The sequence below is a fragment of the Conger conger genome, chromosome 9 (genome assembly GCF_963514075.1).
Source record: "Conger conger chromosome 9, fConCon1.1, whole genome shotgun sequence".
Lineage (NCBI taxonomy): Eukaryota > Metazoa > Chordata > Actinopteri > Anguilliformes > Congridae > Conger > Conger conger.
Genome location: NC_083768.1, coordinates 28,435,630 through 28,455,756, shown reverse-complemented (window position 1 = coordinate 28,455,756; position 20,127 = coordinate 28,435,630). Strand labels below are relative to the sequence as shown.

The window sequence follows — 20,127 nt, the reverse complement described above, 5'->3', positions numbered from 1 at the left end:
GAGATGTGCAGTGCTAAAACCGCAAGCTGGATGCATACTAGTCCAAATCTTTTCTTGCAGTACTAGCCTGAAACATTGACCCATTTGAAACAAGAAATTAAATCCAGAGACAAAGTTTTTGCTCTTATTTTTTTAGCTGAATTTTATAATGAATTTGCACTGCATTCTCAAATAAATAAATAAACCTGCATAACTGCATAATACTGTGAACACCACCACTGCAATTACATAAAACGTCTGGTTTAACCGCAAGGAAACTGGATGAAATACACTGATAGTTAACAGTTCATTGCTATTTGGCGAGCAGCTGTGCAGTCCCTCTCGAACTGAACACAGCATGGGTACTTTCTGAATGTCTGTGTTCTGAGGATGAGAATCGGGCTGTGGGTAGGTGTTCGCCGGCCCTGCGCCCTTACTGGAAGAGGTATGCATCCAATTCGGTGTGGGAGTGTTGCCGCTGTGGCTCGCGTTCCTGCAGGTAGGAACGCAGTTTGTCCGTGGTGAAGCACACCACGGCGTCCCGATGCTTGGACGGCGGACGCGCCCCTTGAATCCATGGCATCTGGAGGCACTCGGTAGCCGAGGGCCTTGACCTGCAAACACAGGAGGGTTTATCGATTTTGCATACATTCAATTTGGAAATGTACACAAACTTAATCGAAGGCCAAAGTCAAGGTCTTCAGAATGTGGTTATTCCTTTGCCACAGAGCAAAAAAGGGTTCTCATTCATTTTATGGCCATAAATGGCCTGAAGAATGAGCTAGTCATAAAAGGACATGGCTCACTGTGGCTTGGTGTTCAGTGCCTTCTTCATGAAGTTGAGTGCTCCTTCAGACATGCCGGAGTAGCACCTCCCAAACTGCACTTTGCTCTTTTTCATATTGCGTTCCCTCTCAAAGGGCTCATCAGCACTTAGCCTGTAGAACGGAGTGCCACAAATGTTAATGAAGGACAGCCCCTGTCTTTAAGGCAGGGGTACTCAAATCTGGCCCTCAAGCTCAGTTTTCTCTACTGTGTATAATCCAATAATGACACCGATTGGCCAGACATTGTGATTGATAAAACATGGGATCATTAGAGGGAAGTAATGGACACCAGCCGTACTAGTATTTAACTATTCCTGCTTTAAGGGTTCTGTTTTTCCCCCACCATCCATGTGATGCCTCAGCTACAGGACCCCACCAGTATTGATGGAGCCACTTAATCCGAACATGAGGATTATTCAAGTTATTTTTACTGGACTTTATGCTGTCCAGGAGCTATAAATAGCCTACTTACATTATAAAAGCCAAAACTCCAATGGCCCAGATGTCTGTTTCTGGGCCCACACCTTGTCCCTCCAAAACTTCAGGAGCTTTGGGAATGTCAGTTGTCACTGATGAGTACAATATATTAGTAGCAGTTTTCGCAAAATCAAAAGTCACATGCTGTATGTAGTACTGTAGTCTCTGCTAAGCTTGGGTGAGAGGGAGATATGTATAACGGCTGTGGCTCACCCATGAAGCAAATAATATCCCAGCAGGCATAGTGTCCTGTATAAGCATGCTAGACAGGACTGGCTACTAATAGCGATGACAAGCATGGCTATAACAGACTTAAGTGGCACATTTAGAGGTTTACTGGGGAGGTTTCTCCTGACAAATGAAGTGCACCAGTGATGATCAGAAAAAGCCAGAAAATTAGGTAAATAAATTTCTAATTATTTGTCATACTAGAAGAGGACAATAGGCAGTTTTGAGAGACCTCTACCTTTGCTATCAGCAATTTCCAGCAGCCGTTCGGTTAGGATGGGCTGGCCCGGGGTGAAGACGTGTGCTGAGCCCAGGTCCACCACCTTCAGCACACTCTGCTCAGTGACCAGGATGTTGCTGGACTTGAGGTCCAGGTGTGCAACTCTCCTGCGGTGCATGTAGTTTGCCACGCTGAGGATCTGCTGCAGGAATGTCTGCACATGCATCTCACCATACAGGTCTCTGTGAAGAAACAGTGGGCAGTCAGATGGCCATGGTGACAACATTTGTTAAAACCAACCTGGTTGAAATACATTAAAGTGTATATTTAAGTGTTATGGAACGAGAACCCGTGGTATATCATGGATATTGGCACAGCTAGCTGGGTGGTTAGGCACTACGCTAAGCGGACTAATAGTTTTTGGTTGCTAAGCAATGGTATTGCTAATGTTAGCTAGCAATAATGTATCCCCCCTGCCATAGCTAGGCAACAGTATTGCTAATGTTAGCTGGCAATAATGTATTTCCACGCCACAAGCAACAGTAATAACGTTAGCTACTAGCAATAATGTATCCCCACTGCACTAACGTTAGCTAAGCAACACTACTGTAATAATGTATCCCCACTGCACTTAGCGTTAGCTAGCTAACTACACACTGCCGGATGATGTGCTGTGAAGTAACTCATATCCGTAATATAGATATAACATACATATGACATAAGTATATAGTAACAAAGTATGAACATTGACTTTTCAGAAGCCTGTTAAGCCATTTGTCCCAAATATTATGGTACACTGAAATGTGTGGACTCTGTATAAAAGTATGTAAAAAGTTCTGTAATTTCTATCATTTCTATATTTTTATTACATATCTAAAATTATGGAAATTAAGACAAATATGGATTTGTCCCAAGACTTATGGAGCTCACTGATAGAATATATATTGTATTCTCAAAAAGGACACATATACACAGCAATGTAATATCCTTTCCAAATTACTTCAAAATTCAGTGTCTTAGTCAGAGCTTAGTCAAGAGATGATGGTTCAATTACAGACAGAAGGACAGGCAAGCAGCATGCGGGATGACAGTACTATAGGGCGTTGCTGCAAAAGAGCATGCGTGCTCAGTCAATAATAATAATAGTCTTGATCAAAAGATTTTCAGTCAAATTCCAGTAAATATAAAGCAGGTGATCCCTTCAGCAGGATAAACTTTTTCCAGTAAAAATTTAAATCTGCTACAGTAGGTGAAAGTAGATGTAAACATTGAGTGTAAACAATATTGATTTGATTGAAGGTTTAGCATATACATATTGAGTGAGCACTGGCAGCCTTCAGACAGAAGCTTGCCTCGCTGCTAAATGGTGGAACAGATCCTGGCCTTGGCACAACTCCATGATCAGAACCAGGTAGCAGGGTGTTATGAAGGCGACGTGCAGCTGCACCAGGTGAGCATGATTCAGCCTTCTCAGCAGCTGGTATTCCTTCAGGGCCCACTGGCGCCACTGTGGCTTGAATGGTGTGATCTTGCCAGCCAAAAGCTGCCCGCTTTGGTCTTCCCGGCACTGCTTTACCACACTGAAGCGGCCCCTAGTGGAAGACCAAAGGAAAGAGTTGCGTCATTTAAGACATTTCACTAACTGTCCTTATTCCTTTTTAGGCACCTTAATGCTTACAGATCTGATATGACCAATACATGTACTGTATATCATAAAGATGTATAAACCTGTATAAAAATAATATTTTAGTTTTCAGGGAATCCATACCCAATATAAATGAATGAGACCCATATCATCATTTAAGCGAGGGGTCATTCGCAACCTGCTATGCTCACTGCAGGGTTCCTGTCAATGCAGCCTCACTGTTTTTGACATTCTGTGGCCCAGCTCCTTTTGCTTCCACATTATATCCAATCTACCTTTAAATAATAGTGAGGTTTAGGACGATGATGCCCGTTTGAGTAGTCCAATGGTTTCCAAAGTTAGGGAAATATAATAATAATAATAATAATAATAATAATCTTGATCAAAAGATTTTCAGTCAAATTCCAGTAAATATGCAGCAGATGATCCCTTCAGCAGGATAATCTTTTTCCAGTAAAAATTTAAATCTGCTACAGTAGGTGAAAGTAGATGTAAACATTGAGTAGATGTAAACAAAGTTAGGGAAATATACACGTTAGCAATGAGAGAACGCTGTGTGTTTGCGTCTAACTTGGGGCTCTGTACCTGTTGATTTCAGAGAGGAAACTGTAGGTTTGGTGTCGGGTAGATAAAGTGAACTGAGCCTGCCCTGTTAGACCCAAGGACTCAGTGGACTCTGTGTAGATGAGAGGAGCTAGGAGTTCTGAGAGAGAGAGAGAGATTTACAGATGTTTCTTAAAGTTACAACATGGTAGCAACACTAGCTACCATGATATGAAGCAAACGCGAGCAAAAAAAAAGAATCGGGAGAATTTCTGAAGGACGGGATGTCAATTTGATTGATGTTAAATAAGGATGGGGGAGGAATGCTTGCGGCTGTGTGAAAGGACACTAAACTGGTACTCGATGACCAAAAAATCAAACTGCTTACACAGTAACAAGGTGAATGGATATATATAATAGGCTACATACACAGGCTACACATAATAAACCAAACATGCTACACAGTATGTTTGAAGCACCAGCATTTATCTGAAATAGTGCAGAACATGGTGATCCTTGCCTTGCTGCTCAGCTCTGATGGAGATGGGGACAGAGGGCTCACTGAAAGATCCTCTCCCAGCTCTGTTAAGGCAGGCCACCCTGAACTCATATTGTGCCCTTTTGGCCAGGCTACAAGCTGTGAAGTAGCTGTCTACCAGGCCCTCAGCCAACAGTCTCCACTCCCTACCTGAAAGAGCCCAGATACAAAAGGAAAGTAGCTAAACAGGTTGGCAGGCAGTATGCAGGTTATATAGCTGACACATAATAGTGAACACTTTTCGCAAACATCTATCACATACATTAATAATGCTAGTTTTTAACTGTATGAGCAGATTAGTAAATCTATTATTTTATTAATGTTCTTGCTTATAATTGACAGTGCAGTTGAATGAGCTGAGCAATTCTGCACATTCTGTTTCTATGCTATTACCATCCCTGCTGTATTCAATGCAGTAGCTGAGCTCTGTGATGGATTCAACTGGCTTCCACACCAACAGCACTCCATCCCCGTGCAGGTGGAACACCTGGAGGCCTGTTGGGTAGGTGGGCAGCTCTGGATAGAAAAAAAGGATACAGATAGTTCAGGGTAAGAGCCTCTATTTTTTCTGAACATTAGACAATGATTACTTGGTTCCTGAGCCCTCAAAACTTGGGATCATCAAGCTTTGTTCAAAGAAGACCCAATTAGGAAGACAGATGCCATAGCCACAGGGGCCGTACCAGACACAATGAGGGTGCAGGAGGTGGATGCCTGCCCCGTGGCATTGCTGGCCACGCAGCGGTAACTCCCCAGGTCCTCCTCTTTGGCGGAGTAGATAGTGAGGGATAGGTACTCCCTGTCCATCACAGCTAGCCTAATCTGGTCATTGGTCTTCAGTCTCCTGGCCTCTGTCAGAGTAGAGGCAAAATTGGTCACCAGGAAGCCATTGAATCGATGCAGTGTAACTTTATGGTCTTAAATAGAGCAGAACCATAGCAGTCATTAAATTGTTTTACCAATGCCTGTTCATTGCAACGTTTACAGTTGCAAAGAGCTAAATGGTTTGTCCTGCATGTTCAAATGAATTGTTTTAATGTGTCGTTGCATTGCAACTGAAAGGGCTGTTCCCCATTGGCTGGAATCACCTTTATACCACTGTATTTCTGGGGAAGGGTGTCCAGAGATTCGACACCACAGTGTAACCTCTTGTCCCAATGATACCGCTTGGTCTGCCAGCTCCTGCAGGAATGCTGGACCTGGAATACCAGGACAGAGGCATTCACAGGGGTGCACATGGTGTCCAGAAGGACCTTCATATACAGCATGTACAGCAATTCAAAACACCTTGTTAATGAAAGAGGTCAGAGCAGAAGAGCCAGACTGATCAAGCTGACAGGTAGGTGACAGCAATGCAAATAACCACTCATTACAACAGTGGTATGCAGAAGAGCATCTTTGAACACACAATGCGTCAAAGAGGTTAGGCAGCATAAAACCAATAAGTCTAAAAAATAACTCTAATAGTACATAATAAAGCACTCTGTGAGTATATATACATACATATATGCAAGATTTTTATATTTGAAAGAATGCAAATAGATTTAAATAGATCCATATAAGCACAAAAAGTTGTCACAAGAGAGGTACATTGTCGACTATATTGTGCATGTTAATTTGACACTGACTCACTCAAATTATTTTCAGAAATAAATAAAAACATTAAAAAAGTGCATGATCAGCATATGCTTGTAAAACAAAAATAAACTAGTACATAGTCCTGAAACTGATTTTAGATACTGATTTTCTCCAATGTTAATATTTCTTCAGTACAACACAATTCAGATAATTTTCTTGCCTTTACTCCTCTTAAACCCTGGAAATTTGAAGGAGAATAGTGATCCAGGTGATCTTTTGGGTGAGCCTCCAGGTGCCTCAGGTGATTTACCATGGGAAAAAGGTGGGGAACTCTTCAACCCAAGACCTGTGCTCAGGAAGCAAGGAAAACATGATTCATTTTCTAAGGATCTGAAAAAGGCTATAATTATTAAAGCGCTGAAAAATTATATAATCCTGAACAGTAATCGGGCATTGCAAAGTCTTGAATAGAAATGGAAACTAGTCTGCATATTATTCAACTGAAACTCTATTCTTCCTATTAAGCTAAACTAAGCGTGAATTTAAATGAAAGACTACTTGTAAGAACCAATGATACTGCTGAGATCATAAACACATTTCTGTGTCACTTACCCATGGCTTGAACAGCCTCAATATCTTTCTTGTCCTCTTTACTGGTCTGCCTGCCCAACACAGCCTTGGAGAAGCTGGAGACAGATGCCTTCATCCTCTTGGTGATGGACTGGTCTGGATTCTTTAGCTGTTCATGTTGTCGCTGCAGTGAATCGCTGGAATCCCCTTCAGATGCCTGTCTTTTGACTACCCTCTCCACTGGTGAGGACGACTGGCATGTCCATGAGTGCTGGCGGAAAAATCCCATAATTCTCCCAGATTTTCCAGGGAGTGTTTTTATCTCAAGTGATGGTGTCGATGGGTATCTCTGGAGCTCTTCCTCAATGTCTATGCTGCTTCTGTTAAGGACTTTTAATGAACCAGATCTAGCTAGGAACTCACCTTTCTCCAGTGGGATTCCACTATCGGACCATCCTGATTTTTCAGTTGTCATCTGGCTGTGGTCCTCATATGTGTGTATCTCCTCCAGACGGTTCTTGAGCACTGGATCAGATTCATTGTCCCTGTAGGTCTCCAGGCTCAGGTAGGACGATACTTTTTCAGAAGAACTCTCAAACATGGCTTCTTCAAGGTCTTCATCAGAAGACACTATGATACCAGGGCGGGCTCCTGCCCCACCACAGGCCTCTTCTCTGTCAGATAAATTTGTGACAGAACTCTTTGAGCTAACATGACCTGATTCAATATCTTCAAGAAGGCCTGGATAGACCTCTTCGGCTGAGTCCACCTTGTCATAATCCTCTTCTGAACATGAACGTTTGACCTCAGCTTCTGGGAAATTTGCACAAAGCTCTTCCTCTTGAGGAGCATAAATAAAGTGCTCTTGGAATGAATCTGCCCGCTTCATTGAAATTTCAGCAGGGATTTCGACTGTGCCCAGCTCCTTGGTAGAATGAGATTTAAAGCCACACGCATCCTCCAAAGCAGCTGAAGCAGTCATGCTACATATCACACTATGTGCCCTCTCTATCGGCTCTGGAACCAGCAAAGCCAAATCACTTGGTTTACTTATCACTTCATGTGATCTCACTTTGTGAATCATTGGAAAGTGAGCTCTATCCTCCAAATCCAATGTCTCTAAAGCCTTGAAGGATATATCCATGCTTCTAGGTCTCTCTAACAAGTCTAGACCGTAGTTTGAATCCAGCAACTCAGTGACATCCTGCACAACAGAAATCAGTGTTGTGGATTCCACAAATATAGGCTCCAAGTTTGAGTGATCTTTTGTTTCTGACTGGATGCGGCTTGTATCCTGATGGTCTTCCCATAATTCAATATTTACAGCACCATCAACCCTCTCTGGAGAAAATGCAGAAGCCGTCAATTTTGTAATGTCTTCCGAGAAGAGATCATCACTTGCAGTACACTCTAACACAACAGTTTTAGAACTGTCATCTGATTTGGGCGGAGGCACTTCTGCCTCAACAAGCTCATCAGTAGCAAACTCAGAGGAGCAGTCTTTGCCTTTTTCTAAGGTTGGCTCTTTTAGCTCAAGCACCTGCTGAGGTTCTGTTACAATATCAGGTGACTGTGCCATGCTCTCAGAGAAGGTACTGTGAACTGTGTCTGTGTATTTTTTGTCCTGTCCCAAAACCTCTTGAGAGCTAAAGGCATCCATTCCATCATCGTCTTCCCCTGACTCCCTTAGCTCAGATGTGGACTGGGCCTTTCTTGAATACTCATCCAGGGACCTGCTCCTCCTCTGCCTTTGTGTATTAAAACAGGCAATTGGGCCGCTGTCAAAGGAGCAGGATTTGGTCAGAGTTACAGGATACTGGGATGAACCCCGTCTCTGGCTCCCGCCTTCGTCCTCCTCTGCACTGTCCTCCATGTGCTCGAGAAGAGGCTCGCCGAGTCTACTGGAGAAAGCGGACCTCAGGCGCACTCGGCTGCGCTCCATTCTCTTAGTACGCTTCTTCTGACGCAGCAACATCCGGCGTGCGGACAGTGGAGAGAGCTCCTCAGAGCTGCTATAGAAGGTGCTCTTGATCAGACTCTCTCTAGGGACCCGCCCCCCACTGGAGCCCTCGTCCTCCATGCCCAGCGATGAGGTGCTGTCCCCTTGTGTCAGCTGACTAGTGCGCCACTCCAGTGTGAGTGCCCCCCTCTGGTTGTCTTGTCTCCATGTCACCTCTTCTTCAGTGTGTCTGTCCTTGCTGGGTACCACTAAAGCGATTCTTCTTTCGGGTGGCTCTGGTTCCACGTTTTCAGTATCCAGATGCTTCTTCTCTCTACCCTCATGCGAGATGAATAGGGGTGTGGCCCAATCATCTATTTCATCATATTCGGAGGAGGACCCACTGCTGAGGGAGGAGCTGTCGGGGTTCTGTTCGGTTGGGGCGCCAATCAGTGAGGCGTCTTGGGGTGGGGGTGCCACTAGGTCTGCCATCGTTTGCCGCACCATTGCTGAACCATAGCAGATATGAGATTGCTGCAGGGACACAGTATAGCAGAACTCAACCCTCAAACATGCTGGTTTAAAGCACTGCTTCCAACTTATTTTCTAAAGGATGTCAATCCAGCATTAATCGAAGAGCATGGAGAATAGTGGACAGTAACCGATCGGGATTTTAGGGCCCTTTCGAATGACCAATTAACAAGACCATACTTTAAATTGAAAATTTGTCATGATGACATCTAGCCTCTATTTTTGCTTTCAAAAGACACTGAGAGGGATTTCTGTTTCAAGCAAAATGTATTTATTAATTCTAATGTTGATCTGTACTACTATTATCTTGAATAGCCACTCATCACATTATGAAAATATGTATGTTGCTGAAAACTAAAGCAAGAAGCTAAAAGCATTGTTGAACAAAATGAGAAATTAAACGAAAGTTCTGAGCAGAAAGACAAAAGACAGATAATAAGAGGAAAGAAAAGACAAGAAAGACAGATGAGAAGAAATGCAACATACTTGTTTCACCTAACACGGATTGCTCGCCTCCTGTTGTATGAAGTTAATTTACCTGTAGTTTGCTTCTTGAAATAAAAAATGTCAGGTTCTTTGTACTGATATCAGAAAATTCCTGATCTGGATGTAGCCCCTAAAAGAAAAACAAATCATGAAGAATATAGTGTCAGTTTTGCGCTTTAAAAAACATGTTTTGTTCATTCTGGTCACACCCAAATTTAACAACAGATTGACTGAGACTGGATAATTCAAGTAGATAATTCCAGAATCAATCAAAAGAAACTTCATGCAATTAGTTTGTGCAGAGTAACACATAAAGGATCTGAAAAGTTTTTTCTAAGGTTTTCTAGCCAACTATATCCAGGTAAAACCATATTAGGGTTAACCTAGTCCATCCCTTTCAATGTCTAGATTCCAGCTCTTGTACACTTTTAGCGAAAAGCTGGAAAATACTTCAAAAAAGTGGTAAATTGTATCCCAAATATATAGAGTGTATGAATATTTGGACAGATTTCTTTGTTATTGTTTTGGCTCCGTACCCCAGCCTATTTGATTGGAAATCTCTATAAATTACCTATTGTAGGGGATATAGATAAGGACACAATTGGAAGAGTGCTCAAACCCACACAGGGATGAAGACCAAACATGAAAATGTATTTATAATTATTTTTGGTTCATTTAGAAAAATAGTGATATTCACAAACCTTACCTGAAACCATTCATGCATCAAGCATTCAGCAGCAGTTGGCCGCAAACTGAGGATGGGGGAAAAAATCACAAAAATTTCAGTTCAGAGCTCAATCCTGTCAAAACCAGAAAGGAGCATGTATAGTGCATGTATAGTGAATTATAACATAAAGCTTTTGAAAGGCCCAGTCAATATTTATATTATAAATTATATAACATCATTTTGTAGATCCAATTTAACTCCTCCCATTGGCATGCCAGAAAACTACAGGCTACCAGTTTTCATCAGTGAGATATAGCTCTCCTCAAGTTGATGCTAGCTCTCCTATCCTGTTGAAGGAAACAGCTCAAGCTAGGTTCTGAAACAAATGGTAACTGGTTGACCAGCTCCATACTGACCAGCTGTGGTTTGAAACAGGTCATTTCAAGCAAGTCATAGCTGGATTTTACAATGAGGTGTAGTACTGTTCTGCCTGTATTGTGAACACTTACTGGCTTATGAATGACCTCAGATGAGTTACAGTAGTGTGACTGGCAATTCCAGATGAAAACTCATTTTAGAATGAAATATACAAAACATCAAAATAAGGCCTTTTAACATATTGCGAGCCAGACTACACATTTCTAAAATGCATAACATTATTATAAAACTGAGAATATTCAACCAGGTCAGTGGACTCACAAAATACTTTTCAAGCTGAATGTCCCTCGCATGAACACTCACTCAGGCTCCGGCTGTAACACCCTGCGCAGGAAGTCCTGGGCGGCGCAGCTCCTGGATGTGACATCAGGGGTGTCCCAGGAAACTTTTCCTTCACGCACACTAAGGAGGGTAGCACGGTGACTCTCTCCAGAGAATGGGCAGCGGCAGGTCAGACTGTCAAAGAAAACCACTGCTGTTTACGCACCAAGAAACCAAATCAGTTATCACATTATATCAATAAATAACAAAGCTGCAGGACTCACCATAGATATGACAAAACACCAAGAGACCTGACAATGTAGGAGAAAATAATTTTGTACAGATTATGTTATGGCAGCAAAGATAACCCCTTTGTGTTCTAAAAAATGTAATCATAAGTATTTGTAGTTATTATTATTCAATTATAATGAAAAATAAATCACATAAATAATTAATAATGCTAATATCAATAGTACAACCTATACAATTTTCTGATGTGATACAATTTCTGGTCTACTCAATACAAATTATCTCTGCGTGAACGTGTCCATGTGTGTGTGATGGTATGTGTGTCTGCTTTTGTGCACAGGACACCCCTCCATTTACCAGATATCTGTTGCCTTTGTAACTGGAGCCTGGCACACAATTTCCGGGGCCACAAACTCTGGAGTTCCAAATTTACTGTATTGGTATCTTAGAGGATCTATCTTCTGGGAGAACCCAAAATCACAGATCTTCACTTCCTCTTTCTCCAGTGTCATGAGGATATTAGTAGGCTGGGATTTATCAAAGATAAAAAAGGGAGTGAATGATTTTTTTTGGTTTCCCAAAGGTGCACAGAGATACTGTATCTATAGCCAGGGTTCTCCCCAGAACTTTGTCAACAGAGTGGTGCTCGGGCCCTCATGTCTTTGAAGCAGACATGCAATTAAAGTTACAGAGGTTATGGATGAGGGCAATGAACAGTTTTAGAAAAAGGCAACAAAAGAGAAATATATTTATGAAAATAAACTCCAAAAGTAAATAAATATTCAAAGTTGATCTCTCACTTCAAGGTTTTTGACTTATATAGGAAATATTTGTCTGGACTGGGTTTAATGGACCAGTAGTGGTGTAAAGGTAGGCCAACACAAAAATATTTGTTTGGTATGTACCGTGGTTTGGTATGTACGTTTTGACTTCATGGTTTTATACATTTTCGGTACAGAAAAAAAAAGTGAAATATAAAAGTGCTAACTGGCCATCATTTCTTTCTGAACAACATTCACCACGTTAACAATAATCGGGATGAACAAGAGATTTGAATTTAAGTTTTGCACTGAAATTGCATTTCTCCGCATTAAAGCAAGACTGTCATTTTTCAGATTGCAGTGTGTGCCAGACCAAAAGTCAGGTAGTGAAAGAAATTTTTTCCCCCATAATTTCCAGTAGATCATAGAAGCCAGGCCCCTCCCCTGATTGTGAGTATGTGGAGCAGCAACAATATACAGGTGACAGGGGCTATTTTCATTACACAGTGGTAAGTGGTAAGAGAACAGAGAGGTGCACCACCAAGGTTACAGGTTCTTTGGGGAGAACCCTGCATAGCTGAAAAACAAAATTACCAGAATTCACAAATTGTCCCTACAGTGGCACTAAATCAACAGCCTGATGGATTGTGTTTTCTTACCCTTTCCTTTCATTCTCGGATCACACAACCATCTAATGCAAGCAAAGGGAATTAGCCCCGCAAATATCCCCCAAACAGAGAATGGAGAACTTACATTAAGATCCAGATGGAGAATGTTCAGGCTGTGAATATGCTCAATGCCCTCTAAGACCTGCTGAATATACAACCCCACCTGACAAAGCAAAACAACAGAATTATACCATTATAGAATCAGGCTTTCCTCAAAAACAAGATGACCCATACAATTAATGTATTCATTCATTCATATAGGGGGTGGGGTATTTTAATAAAGCCATAAACATCTCCGTTAATGTCCAGCACAAGATGCTTAAAATATAGCAACATTAATCAGACTTGACTGAGGAAAGTGTGTGGAATGACCCATCTATTCTGACCTCTCTCTCTTTCACGGTGGCCTTGGATAATAAATAGTTGAGCAGGTCATGGCCAGAGCAGCTAGTGGCAAAGTTAAAGAAAAGTTTGAATTCACATTTGTCTTCTGTTCTTTGAGCCCACACAGAATTGGCCCTGGGAGGGCAATAGACTGGCAACTTTATCAGGTTTCCTGAAACCACTACATTACTTACTTATTCAACATCCAGACCACAATCAGCTCCTGAGGCCTAGTCTTACTGCATGAAGTGAGTTCTCATGATTGTCGTGCTGTCAGAATGCCTGACAGTGTGATAAATTACTGGAGATTATGTACAGCTGTTGTATTATTTTGTTGGTCACTATTACCAATCAATTGTTCTTAAGAATCAGAATTGGACAAGGAGGTCACAGTAGCCTACATGCATTCAATCAAGACAAAAAGGTGATTAAAGTCCTGGCAGGTATGAAAGCTACCGGACATCGTAGCCCACCAAGACCATGCGTAAGCAATCAACCATATCAGATGCTAAAACTCCTGCTGCTATATTTTATATCCTGGGTGAATTCAGGGTGATGTACTGTTTTTCTATCTTTCAGCAACTTCATCTAAATTATTATAGTGAGCATGGTAGCTCAAGTTTGCTGTTTGGCAAAACCAATCTCAATGCCATTGAGGTCTATTACAATGTTAACATGCTCACCAACTACTACTATTTTGGTATCTACATTTCTGTGTTATGGATAGCATTAAATTAATTAGCATAATTAGCATAAAACATTAAGCCTTTTTTAGGCAAAAATAACACCATGTAAATCCAACAGATCCCAACAACTCCTCCTGTCTGTAATTCAGAATCCATTTTTGACTGTACATCTTACAGCAATGCTGCTATGCTGTAACAATGTATCTACCGTCACATTTAATTGAAGGGAAAACCCGTACTAAAGCTGGCTAGCTTGTTCTGATCAGCAACATTGAGTTCCTGTAGGCCTGTGCTAGAAGCAAGTTCCTGGCCTGGTTCTACAAGGAGGATACAGCTCGGTGAGTAGCACCAGAGTCTTCCGGGAACTGAAGCTGTCCAGCAGACAGGCCACTCTGGGGTGGGTGATTTGAGCGAGCAGGTCCCTCTCTTCAAAGGCTCTTCTCCGGGTGCCTTTCCGCAGGGGAAGGAACTTGGCCGCGTGGCTTTCGCCGCTGTCTCGACTTGTCACGCACTTCACAATTCCAAATGAGCCCCTGGAGAAAGGGGGGTGGGGGGTTATGTGTGGCCAATACCTGAGCTTGTCTGGGTTTGGGGAAACTTTACAGATATTTAATTTGTGTATGTGCTAATGGGAGGGAGCCACATGTGACAAACTGGAAAAGTTGTGTGTGGCCTCCCATCACAGAAAATGGGTGATGTATGTTGAAATACAACTAAAATAGATTATTAAAAAAGATGTCCGAAGGAATGCTGAGCACTAAACTTAGTGGCATAAAGGTCACAATGGATTTATGGAAAATGTTACGTTTGCAGTAGTGCTGTCAAAATTAACAGATTAACACATTAATTTAACATGCTTAATGTGTCTTTTAATGTCATTTTCTATCAAGTATTTTGTTATTTGAATAACCAGGTAATCCTGGAAATAACTGCTGTTAAAAATGATCAGCAAAATATATGGCTTATAATTATTGCAATGTCATTGTTAAATGACTGAGATGTCAGTTACCTGCCTATTTCCTCATGGATCTCATACAGTGACTGCAGGCTCCTCCTCTTCACGTTCATCCCTGCAATGTACTCCGCCCTCTTCCCCAAGCCTATCAGTCAGGGATCAGACTTAGTGTTTAACAATTACTGCCATGTACGTACTGTTACCCTTACAAAATCATGCTGGTTGTGTCTAACAATCTGATATAAACAAACCATGGCGACTGGCTACTACGACTACTTATAAAAAATATTTTACAAATCCCAGACTGCATATCATAGGCAGTCAACATATACAACTGGTCAGAATGTCAAGTTAAAATAAACAGTTTAACAGGAGAAAAAGGGCCAGTTAGAATTTCTGCACTGTGCAGTAAATTAAAATGACCAGTGCAGTAAAACAGATATTGAGAGAGTTTGGGTCTAACCTCTCTCGACAGTGAGCTTGGCACTGCAGGAGACCTCCCCGCCTGCATTCCTGGCAGTACACGTGTAGACGCCATTGTCAACGCTTCCAGTGTTGAAAAGGGTGAGGGAGAAGTGCGGACTATTGTCTGTCAGCTTCAGACGCTCGCTGGCTGACAATTGCTTCCCGTCCTCCAAGCACAGTGCAGCAAACCACAAAGTTAAACATCTCAGCGCCAAGGCAAATAGCAGTATATTAAAATAGACAAAGTAGGAAAAAGCCCAGAGAACAAGAAATTGTATTTAATGTAGCTGGTTTCACCCGCTTGTTACAATTGTGATATCTTAGGGAAAGTATGTCATAACAACTATACAGATGAATACAGTATATGAATTAAGGCCTGTCATCACTGCCTATAGAAATGGCGTAAGATGCATTGGTGTAAGATGGTATTGTACCGTTTTAAAATTTTGGTCTCGTGGAACATTTTAGTATTGATATTGCCCACAACTCTACGATATGTGGCAACAGTCACACTGAGTGTACCTGGAACCAGGAGACCTGAGGAGCAGGGAACCCTGTGATGTGTGCATCAAAGGCAGCCGTCTCCCCTCTCTGCACCCTCAGGTCCGCTATGGGCTTATGGATGGAGGGAGGGCCTAGAGTGGGAGCAATACAGTCCCTCTCAGCACCTTTAGGGTGAACACTTATAGCCAAATTCCATTATACATTATAACAGGCATATTGCCTATTCCCAAACAATCATGGTGAATCAATGATGGCACTTTCCAAGTGAATGCACACACAGAGGCTTACCGGTGATGTCAGATTCCTCCATGGTGCTGTTGGAAACATAACTTTTAATTTCAGGGGTCATGTCCTCTCTGCCACTGATATCTGTTTGCTGTGCACTTGAGTCAGATCTTGAAGGACAGCAGAAGTTGAGTAAATTCAATTAAAATCAACTAGCCAAGCAAGTAACCTTTAAGACAAGATGTTCAGTGAATTTAAATGGGATATGCTCAAACAGCTTTTATTCCAATATTCTTGTTTTCCATTCAAAGGCCCACACGCATCAGCATTCCCTTCCTGGTTTTAATATGTAAAACGCAGTGACTTTTTTGGGAAAAGTCTCCCTGTCCTGCGGTCAGCTCTCTGTGTTAACATGGATATTGGTGAAACTATAGCTTAAGTGGAGAAAATGCAATAGTGAAGAAGAGGGAGAGGGAGAGAGGAGCAAAATAACCAGTAAATAACTAGCAACTATCTAATTTAGAATTTATCTTCTCAAAATCAGGCTTCTCAAAATGTGTCCAAAGGCTTTTGTCTTTTTGTGGGGTTTTTTTGGCCTTTAATTTTCAATTAACAGAGGTATTGCTTTAGGTATTTATTCTGGTTTTCATTACAGAATTGCATTACACATATCATACAATTATGTACAACTGTGATTAAAATGTGAAGAGAAAAAAAAAACAGTGAACCACGGCTCAGACTGAGAGACTGACCGAGTCGCTGGCTCCGAGTACACAGACTGGAAAACCCTCTTGCAGAAGGCAGTGGGGCTGAAGTCAATCTGGTACCACTTCCTGACTGGGACAGTCGACACACTGGGCATGCTCATTGAGCCCAGATCTGCAGGTAGAATGCACCTGTCAGCTCACTGAGGGATTACTGTATATAGAGCAGTCATTTGCGTTGGACAGCTCTAAGGGCTGGATTATTTCCCGCAATATAGGTATGTATAAACTATTAAAGCACAAAACAATGTCCTCATAATCAAAAAGCATCCATATGTGCAAAACATTCAGGCCCAAGAACCAAGTGTTTTTTTTAAATGAATCAACCTAACCCCAATATCGAATTACAATTATCAATGCTCACCTCTGATGCATGAGCAAATGACACGGCGGATTGCATTTTTCTAAATCTATGTGCAGCAGAACACACATTTCAACCATTTATTTAAGCCGAAATAATAATATACCTGAATAATCGCATGGATAAAAATGTTTCACAATAAAGTAGGCATATAAACAAGTTTACAGCTAAAAACGTTTTATCTAGGGTGTAATTACCGTTGAAGGGTGGGACCTACTTTTGTCATTTGTGTTGATTCTATCATTTAAGAAAGATATAGTCCTCACAGTGGAGAATACTGTTGCCCTTACTTTGGACCGACACCGATCACCTACAACGTGTATGTACATAGCTACCCACCATGCTCTGGTGTGCTGGAGATGCCTATATCCTGTGTGAGCCATGGGCTACAGGTGGGCAACTCCTCTGTTGTGATGACCTCAGGGCTGTCGGAGGTCAGCTCCCTCTCCCTGGTCGGCCCGTGTCTGGGCCCTGCACCTCCTGCAGACACACAGGTTGACAGCACAGAGGACCAGTCTCCTGGTGAGGATCCCAATGAGGTCCACGTCTGCACAGAGGACCTCATAGGGATAACACAGACTTCAAAAACAGGGTGTAGTGAGGTACATATGACAGAACCATGGAGATGTAAATACTACAGTGGACTATTTAACAGGAAGCACAATTGTCCTGAACGCACACTGGATAATATCACATGGAATGTAGCTGTGTGTGTGCATGAGTTTGTGTATACAAATTATTAAAGGTCCGATTTGCACACCTTTCAAGTGTTTTATTTTAGGCCCTGATATCCATAAGAAGATGTGGTTTAAAGTACCAAAAGCAATCTCTACAAATCCATTCTCCAGCACTTCTCACGAGTTTTACCAAGAACAAGCTGTTTTAGTGAGTGTGTCTTTAAGGCTCGTTGATATCAATGAATTTCTGTTCTGATTGGATGGCAAGCGCCACCACAAACTGAATGCCGTCTGTGGCGAATGCTTGGATTTCTTCCCACCATAATGTGGACATATGCAAATGAGCATATAGTTCTGACATCATAAAGTTATGGAAGTCCAAACGGCTTGTTTAAATGCAGTTTTGTAATACGGATTGGGTAGATTTCTTTGGGGACTGTGCATTTTGATACTTTCAGTGTTTTTTATAGCACCTACAACTCCTTTATGATCCACATAACAAGGGAAATGTCATTTTCCACAATATGGGACCTTTAATAGAAAATGGGGTCTTGTCCAAGAGATTTCTTGAGTGGAATGCATTGTCATTTTATTTTATTTTATTTCACAAAAATAAAAACTACGAGAAATAAAATATACTACGAGAGTCATTCATGCTACACATTTTCTCTGGCTCCCGATTGACATTTAACAATGCTGTATATATAGAGGGATCTAGAGAAGGATCTTAAAGGATGAAATATATGTTACTACATATGTAAGGCAGAAATTAAATGAACATACACCCAATGAGCACTTACTATATCTACTATTAGGTATTTATTAGACTTGGTTTTTTAGACTTATTAAGTCTTCTGCTGCAGTAACCTATCCACTTAAGAGGTTTGATGCGTTGTGTGTTCAGACATGCTCTTCTGCATACCACTGTTGTAATGTGTGGTTATTTGTGTTACTGTCACCTTCCTGTCAGCTTTGACCAGCCTGGCCCTTCTCCTCCTTCTCTCATTAACAACGTATTTCTGCCCACAGAACTGCTGCTCACTGTATGTTTTTTGTTTTTCGCACCATTCTCTGCAAATTTATAGACTGTTATGTGTGAAAGTTCCACGACATCAGCAGTTTCTAAGATACTCAAACCACTCTGTCCAGCAACAACAATCATTCCATGGTCAAAGTCACTTAGATCACATTTCTTCCACATTCTGACATTTGGTCTGAATGTCTTGACTACACCTGCATGCTTTTATGCATTTAGTTGCTGCCACATGATTGGCTGATTAAATATTTTCATTAACAAGCTGGTGTACAGGTCATAAGTGCTAAGTGCTCATTGAGCGTATATAGCATCAAAATATTGTTGTAATGGAACTTATTTCTGATGCTTGTCTTTTCTGAAGAAAAATAAGAGGAAAAATAGATTTTTCAGGTGCAAGATATTTATTAAATCCAGAAAAAAAAAAGCTTTAAACTTGACACACACACTTGGAATACCTCAAACATGGCTATCAACTACAATTTCAAATATAAACATTAGCAGGGATTCCAAACACAATTGTGCATTTTGTGTTAGCTCTCCATCACCTACTGTAATCAATCGTTGTAGGATTCAATATATTTTTTTACAGAACACATAACAATAAAACAAAGGCTAACGCTATCCTCTGCATCATTCATTATGAACCAATGAATAATAAATCCAGACTTCACACGCATCTCGGCTAAGTGGAGATTTGCAACGCCTTTTGTGATGCTAATACATACATCTTAAACCTTTTTAGATCACCGGCAGGTTCAGTAATTTACTGTACATGGCATACTGAAACACTACTGGTATGATACCAGACCATGTGCTTATAAGAGGAACCTCCACAGAGAGGAAAAAAACTAAAAATATCTTAAAATGCAGAAAATGGTCCATTTATGTCTCATTTGCTTCCCATTTAAAAAATGTAATCCAATCTGTTTATAAAAAATAATGGAGAAATGCACTGTGGGATTGTCAGTGGTCTGTGACCCCGAAGTCTCCCTTTTTGAAAGGGGCAGTGAATGTCCTAGTTATTCAGGGTTGTGATTTTAACAGTTGTTTTGTCTGAAAGCAACACGTGCAGTTGAATGTGAATACATGAATGCAAGTCGACAACCATTAAAACCACACCTCTGGATACATAGTACAGTCAAGATTCCTTCAAAAGGAAAACTTTGGAGCAATCCCAGAGTGCAATGCCCCACACTGTTGGAAAACAAAGGCCTCAAACTTTTTACATGCAAATGGAAAGTAAACAATATTTTGAAATTGGCACCAAAGAAGAGATATTGTAAATTTATCATTCTCTGCATTTTCAGCATGTTTTTTTTTTCTTTTCTTTTTTTACCAATGGAGGTTCCCCTTAAAAACATACCATGATAATACTACTCATGTCAAGAAGCCTTGCATTGAAATACATGCCACAGGATAAATACACAGGCAGCTTCCACAAAGAAATCATAAATCATGCTGTCTC

The 20,127-nt window shown here is 41.3% G+C and overlaps 1 protein-coding gene across 1 annotated transcript; it reads right to left on the bottom strand.

Moving 5' to 3' along the window:
* Positions 1-115: 115 nt before the first annotated feature.
* Positions 116-17,514, bottom strand: LOC133137617 (obscurin-like). Its single transcript, XM_061255960.1, has 26 exons — positions 17,289-17,514; positions 16,577-16,703; positions 15,888-15,994; positions 15,618-15,730; positions 15,094-15,262; positions 14,685-14,775; positions 14,008-14,208; positions 12,992-13,052; positions 12,691-12,768; positions 11,534-11,703; positions 11,212-11,238; positions 10,970-11,122; positions 10,268-10,313; positions 9,614-9,691; positions 6,648-9,078; positions 6,256-6,381; positions 5,546-5,656; positions 5,141-5,308; positions 4,851-4,973; positions 4,440-4,607; positions 3,962-4,079; positions 3,084-3,323; positions 1,750-1,973; positions 1,279-1,375; positions 786-917; positions 116-593 (listed from the first exon to the last, which is right to left on the bottom strand). Exons 1-26 carry the CDS (start codon positions 17,512-17,514, stop codon positions 413-415), a joined length of 5,766 nt encoding a protein of 1,921 aa, XP_061111944.1. The 3' UTR covers positions 116-412.
* Positions 17,515-20,127: the final 2,613 nt, after the last annotated feature.